The following is a 7,204-nucleotide window of genomic DNA, read 5'->3' on the forward strand; positions in this document are numbered from 1 at the left end:
CTTTGTTCATGCTATCATTTAGAAGATTAAATCCTAATTTAAAATTAAAAATACTAAAAAATTACAGTAATTTTGAGGCTAAAGAATATTTTTAGTTTTATTTTATTTTTAGTTTTGTTTAATTATTCAATTGTCTTTACTTTCTTCATTACGAAAATGCTGCCATTATTTGTGATAACATGCCCCACTATAAATATATATATATATATATATATATATATATAATGCAGAATAAATAATAAAATTGGTTTACTACAAACTTACACTTTTTTCTAGGTAAAAGAATTCATAAAACCTTAAACTAAGAGTGAATGTATGTTTTGGATAACAAATCTATTCTTGAAGATGACTAGACATGAGGTTTAATTTTAAACATTATTCTAAAAAGAAAACCTCACACAATCCCACCTCTATTACCACTACAATCAATATTGTTTAAACCCCACTTCACCCCCTCGACAAGAACAAAATAATAAAAATAAACAAAATAAACAAAATAGGGTTTCTTGAGTAGATACGGGAATTGCGGCATGAGGTGACCACACATCTGACTGCAACCCGATTCACACGCGCAACCCCAAAACCACAGCGAGGTCGCGATCCTTTCGGGGATGTCCCCAAAGTTTAGGGACGTGGATCTGGACGGCCTCGTATTCGTAGCGCCGGTGTGAACGCGCGCCGTGGCCGCGCTCGCGGTGCATGATGGACCCCGTTTTGCCGACTGATTTCTTCCGAGGTCGCGGTTGACGTCAACGTTGTTGAATTTGTGTTGTTGTTGATGGTGGTGCTGCTGTCTTCACAACTGACAACAATGGGATCTTCTCTCGCTGTTACGATGCCGCATTTCTGAGGGTTGGGTGTGCACATTGCACGCAGGCGCTGTCGCCATGGCCGGCCTCGCCCTGGCTTTAGCCGCCGACTTGCCGGCGATCGCCTCCAAATCCAGCTTACATTCTTTCTCCACCATCAGTGCACTCGCGGCCACTGCCGCTGCCTCCTCTACTGTCTCATTTCTGGGTCCCCCACTGTTCGCGCACTTCATTGCTAGGTGGGCACCTGCTGCGCGAGATACGCCCTTGGACTGCATCAGTTCGGTTTGGGATTGGCCCGCTGCGAAAGATCGGTTCATTAGTGAAATTGCGTCACTGTGGAATCGAAACAATCCCTTTCTCGGATCTTTTGTCCCTAGGGTTCCGTTGTGTCTCCGTAGTTGCAGGTTTTTTGGAAGTCCACGCCTGGTAGATCATTGGTGCCCAGGGCGAGGTCTTCGGTAGGTTGTCGTAGTTGGTCAGATTTGGATGTCACGAGTTTTGAGGAACCAGAAGTGTTGGGGACCACGGACGATCAGCTCTCGGCTGAAGTGTGGGGATGTGCTGTCCGTAGCTTTTCATACTGGGACATTATATGCATCGATTACGGTTGTTCAGCCTGAAGATTTGTTTCGCTGCTAGGATTTGAGGTTTACGCACTCGATCACGTTTAAACAGATGCCCTGGTTTTTAAAACGATCACGTTTGTCCTCTTTTCTTCGTCATGGTGCATGTATGTACGTTCGCAGCACGATGGTCCCGAGGTCCTGAAATAGAAGGTGGTCATAGCCATTAGATTCGATTGCGATCTGGGTTAAAATATGTGCGAATCTTCTTTGGGTATGTAGTTTTATCTCAGGCCTGTAAGTAACACTTTGCGAAGCACAATAACCTTTTCAAATGGATGAAACTCGTATCACATTCAATTCTTTCGTGTACACATGTGCTCGTGAGATTTTCGAGTTGCGAGGAAGGTCATCTGCACTGCGATCTGATAATCTGATTATTACCGTGTTAGCATCCAGAGGTGTCTGGTGTCGGAAGACTTTCTTGCTGAGATTTCTGCAGTACTTGAATTCTGGAGTTGTTTTGTACTCTTTTCAGCCTGGTGCTACTGTCTACCCAGTTGTGGGACCATTGTTTTCTAACCATTTTGGCGTTTGGCGTTTGGCGTTTGTAGGGACTGGACCGAGCACGTTGCCTACTGTCATGCGACAATTGCAGATGCAGACAACTGGGAAGATAGTGTGTCTGTGCCAATTCAGAGATACGAAGCTGAAAAGAAGTACGACATTGAGTTGAAGCCTCTTTTTTCTGCCTTTAGACCTAGGGCAATTGGAGCAACAACAATCAGAGCTCTCCTTGTTAATTACCTCCCTTTGCTCGAGGCTTATTTGCAACCCGAGGATGACGATCTCGAGGAAGATCGTGATCGTCCTCCGCGACCTCCGATAGATCCAGTTGTCCCGCTGAAGCGATCAGTTACACACATATTGCGCGAGGTACATCTTCTTCTTTCATCAGTAATTGGAGTATCCAATTGCAACTCATTCTGCTCTCGACCCTGTGGTTTCATGACTGTGGCTATCGAAATGTATTCTCTTGTGCTGATAGATGCAAGTTCGGTAAAGGGCTGTCGCACTTGGCTACTCTATTTGGGATGAAACACTCAATTTCAAACGTAGCAGGTAAGGGTGCTCCTGCGCCACATTCATGTTTGATGCGGAGGTGCGTGTGTTCTTATTCCGAAATGGGGTACTTTTGCTGTGGGTTTAAATGTTTTTTTTTTTGCTTTGTCCATCTTAGGTTTCTGTCATCACTACAAGACGAGTACTGGAGAGGATAGCCGTTCATCATGTTACTGATCGTATGGCATGTAAACTTCTTAAAGGTGATTCTTCGCAATTTGTGTCTAAGTATTTGCATACTTATCTCGGTTCTCGACAGTCTTAATGTTCTATGTCAATGGATTTTGCCAGTTGTGAAGAGCTTTTCCTCGTCGCCATGTGTTGATGCCTGTCCCATGGTTACGAGTTCGCTCTCGGACTGGGCTAGTGATCCTCGATGACTCATTAGCTATCGGGGTCGGGCCGCATCACTAATGAGTTGGATAACTTGCAGATATTTCGAAGTCTGCAATTCGCAAAGCGGGGAGGGACCTATCTCCTGTAGAGATGTTCACAGCTGTGAGCAAAACAACTTTTCGAGGTGCGTGTTAGTTGTGTCAAATCAAGCTTCACTTTTGCTATTTGTGGCAACAAACTAGTGGGACTCCCTGTCATGTGTTCAATTTTTTTGTATTTAATGCACCCGCTCTGGTGTGGTGCGATGGTTTTGATCCTTGTGTAAATACCTGCTGGCTGCAGCTCATGCATTAGGAGTATTCGCAAATTGGATGGTGCAATTGATGATTGATTCCTATAGAAGTGTACGGATATCTTTCATGGTGCGATCGAAAAAGGGAAAACCAATGGGACTGGAAATAGTAGAGTTGAAACGACTAGCGCGTAGGACAGCAGGAAACACACTCAAGGGTGGTGCTTCTCTTGTCTTTGCATCGATTGGTGCTGGCCTTGGTACGATCCTCATCAGGCCCTCCACTGGAACCTGGATCGGTAATTCTCCTTAACAAATCACCTGTCATGTGCTCTATTTGGGTTTTTGGGCTACGTGCTCTGATGACACCAGTCTTGTGGTTTGAATGTGCTGATGGGGTTTGACTCTGCACGCAGGCTGCGCCGCTGGTGATTTTGCGGGGCCTTTTTTGGTAGGACTTTGGTTGGACACTTGGATTGTGTATGACAGCTCTCCTCCCGGATCAGATTAAAGTCAGTGAGTGCTCATTGTGATCATTCAATGCACAGCAGTAGCTGGAATGTTCGTCTCCAGTAGCTCACCATTTTAGAATAACATTTATCTGAGGGAGTCCTCGGAACTTTCAAGGTCAGTTTGTATTCCGGTTTGTCAGATGCATGAAGATGATAGGAGTGAAAAACAGGTGGTATCAAACATTGGATTGGTGATTTTATTCTTTTGTATCATTGCTACTTGTATTGAAAACCAGGAAGCTTGGTTTGGGTTTCAGTTCATATTTTTTCTTTTTTTTCTTTTTTTGTCTGAGTCTATACATTGAGGTCATGATAACCGTTGTACTCATTTTCTAGAAGATCGAATCAGGTGTGGTGATCCTGAGTGGTATGTTGCTCTATGGTTCTAATGTGTTTGGCAATTATTTTCTTTAGTTGATGTAAGGTGATGACCAGGCTGCACCGTGGTTTGAAGGCTGAGTTCTTGCAAATTTCTCCAGTGGTAAGTAATGTATAGATTAGTTAGTTGTTATGGCATGTCTTGAACTACGCCGTTGAATGTTATTCAACATGCTTGGTGAATAGAAAACTTCACTCAGTAGTAGAATTTGCTGATCAACTAGTTTGTTGGAACGTTCTCCTGGTGTAGCATTGGGGGTGTATGTCGGTGGCTCCTTCAAGCCTTACTCATGCCTTCAAATAACCTCAACATATCATGTTTCTTTGTATGTTAAGAACTGACCTAAATCATTTATTTATGCATTTAGTTCTTTCCGTTGTTCTTATATGTATGCTTAGACACACACAACTTTTTTTAATTATGCATTCTCCAAGTCCATCTTTTATTTATTTAATTGCTTGTATGTATAACAGTATTTGTATTTTAGTGTTTTTGTGTAGATTTTGAAATCTTTCTACCTAATTTTTTAGAAAGGTCTGACAAGACATTATCTTTTGTGAGAAATCTATATAGTTCTTAGTCCAGCCACGTTTAGTAATTTTTCACTTTTGTATGATGTTTTTAGATTTTCATTTGGAATAAAACGTGGAGATGCTATTGAGTTCTTTTCTATTATTTTTAAATTTTTTATTGACATCTAACAGCATGGTAATTAGTGGGCAAATTAAAAATCCTTTCTCATGATGCTTTAGCAAAGTGACGATTAAAAATAAACATATAATAAAAAGAGAATTGCCAAGTAGACATCTTCGTAAAAGATTTCTCAAATTAAATTAATAAAAGAACTAAAAAAATTGCATTATGAAATGTAATTAACAATAATTAATAAAAATAGAAAATAATAGTATTATAAGCTATTGTATATAGGTCATTTTCTTATAGTTTATTTTTAAATTTTTTTAGTATAAATAAGAATTATTTTATATATGTATTAGATAAACTTGTGTTGTTGTCATTGAAAGTGATTCAAATAAAGCTATTTTTGAAAGATATCTTTGTGAGTCAAAATATTTTTTAAATACAAATATAATATAATATAATATACATGGAAAGAAATAAAATTTACATTAGAATTTTCAGCTATGAAGTAGGATAGGTAACTTTATGCCATTGTAATAGATAATATGCAAAAAAAAGTAATTAATTTTGTAAAACCTATATCATTGGTCACGTTTTTATATTGATTTTAATATAATAGGCTAGTTTTCCATGTGTTTTGTACTTTTTGGTGTTGTCAAGGATATATACTGGGAAGTTGTAGAAGATTCTAAGAGGTTTTAGAGAAGCTTTGTAGTTTGTAGAAGCTACTTGAGAAGTTTTTAAGCTCATGGAAGCTGCTTGAGAAGCTTCTTAACTCGTAGAAGCTGCTTGAAAAGCTTCTTAATTTGTAGAAGCTACTTGAGAAGCTTCCTAGCTTATAGTATATATAGGAGCCGAGATTGAGGGGATCCTCAGTCTTGACAACACACCTCTTGGAGTTCTAGCTCACCTTCCTAATGTTGTTCTTGTACTCATCTGATTAATCTAGTTCTTGTCGATTCTTCTTGAACTTCTTGTTTAGATTTTCAATCAGTATTCTAAATTTGTGATAGTTTGTTGAGACTACACTCATCTTTTATATCAGAGCTACTTCTTTCTTGTTAGAGTATGGATTATCCCTCTCTTTGAAGGTACTGGCATTTTAGAGGTTGCGGATTACTTTTCTCTAAACTGATATTTCTTCTATTATAATATTAGAGGCTTATCTTTCTTTGAGAGAGTAAATTATCCCTCTTCTTGAAGGTTTAAGGCGTTTTAGAGGTTGTGGAGTACCTTCATCTAAACCAATACTACCATCTTGTAGAGTCATTTCTTTCCTTTTCTTAGAATGGCCGGAGGTCAAGATATTAGTATGACTAAAAGTTTGGAGTCCAAGTTGGATGCCATTATGAATGCTTTTACTATGTTATCATAGAGAACTATAGAGATTGAAGGAATCATTGCAAGACTTCATAATGATGGAGCATCCGGGATGGCACAATCGAGGATTCACCAATCTTAAGCTCCAACACCAAGAGAAGCAACTTTGCCTCTAGTTCAGCAAGGACTGTTGGTCTTACAACAAAAAAAGCCCCGAATTAACCTTCCAGATAAGTTCGATGATACGCGTTCCAAGTTTTGAGGTTTTGTTAATCAAATTAGATTGATAACAGCTTTACAACTCGAACGCTATCCGATGGAGGAGTCATGTGTTGGACTCGTTGAAACTTTGCTCACGGGACAAGCTCTATCATAATTTGCTCCTTTATTTGAAAAAAGATCGTCAATTTTGAACAACTTTGAAACTTTTTTGGAGGCATTTGCGAAAGCATTTGGTGAACATGACAAGGCACGATGGGCTACGACAAAGATCCGGTCGCTATGACAAGGGGCATGCTTCGCATCAGTCTACACATCAGATTTCAGACAATTAGCGTGCGACATCAACTGAGACGAGGAAGCATTGATGAGGCAATTTTATTGGAACTTAAGAGATGATGTGAAGGATTTGTTATTATCTCTTCCCGATCTACAAATGCTCAAGAAAGCCATTAGCCAAGTTGTGAAGTGCGATAACCACCTATTTCAATGTTGTCAAGATCAACCCTCAAGACAACACACGGCTCATCACACTCCAACTATGTCAGTAAGTAGCCTTCATTCACATTCAGAGGTGGAAGAGATACAAATTGACGTGGTACATGTCAAATCCCTAACTCTAGAAGAAAAAAAGTGACGTATGGAGGAAGGACTATGCTTATATTGCGGTGAAGAAGGCCATAGAATTGGAAACTCTCCCAAGAAGCAAAATTGACACATTGTCATGACCAGAGGCATGTTTGTTCAGGAAAACAAAGATGCCCAGCCACAATACGGACCGTTGTCGTAATATGTAAAGTCTTGCTTGAGAATGCTCCGGGTACCTGGCTATAGGAGGTTGAATGGAAATTGCAATAACAAACTCCTAATTCTAATAGATTACTAATAATGCTGTGATTAGATCATAATAATGGTAAGCAAGCTTAATCAAATTCAAAAAAACTTCAAAGAAATTTCAAACAAACAATAAGAATTCTTAAAGAAATATTAGAATGATCACAAATATCACT

The 7,204-nt window shown here is 39.6% G+C and overlaps 1 protein-coding gene across 1 annotated transcript; it reads left to right on the plus strand.

Moving 5' to 3' along the window:
- Positions 1-732: 732 nt before the first annotated feature.
- On the plus strand, positions 733-3,898 carry LOC112289284 (uncharacterized). Its single transcript, XM_024534381.3, has 6 exons — positions 733-1,048; positions 1,990-2,311; positions 2,616-2,700; positions 2,931-3,017; positions 3,176-3,424; positions 3,542-3,898. Exons 1-6 carry the CDS (start codon positions 888-890, stop codon positions 3,634-3,636), a joined length of 999 nt encoding a protein of 332 aa, XP_024390149.1. The 5' UTR covers positions 733-887; the 3' UTR covers positions 3,637-3,898.
- Positions 3,899-7,204: the final 3,306 nt, after the last annotated feature.

Source organism: Physcomitrium patens, chromosome 12 (genome assembly GCF_059467195.1).
Source record: "Physcomitrium patens ecotype Gransden chromosome 12, ASM5946719v1, whole genome shotgun sequence".
Lineage (NCBI taxonomy): Eukaryota > Viridiplantae > Streptophyta > Bryopsida > Funariales > Funariaceae > Physcomitrium > Physcomitrium patens.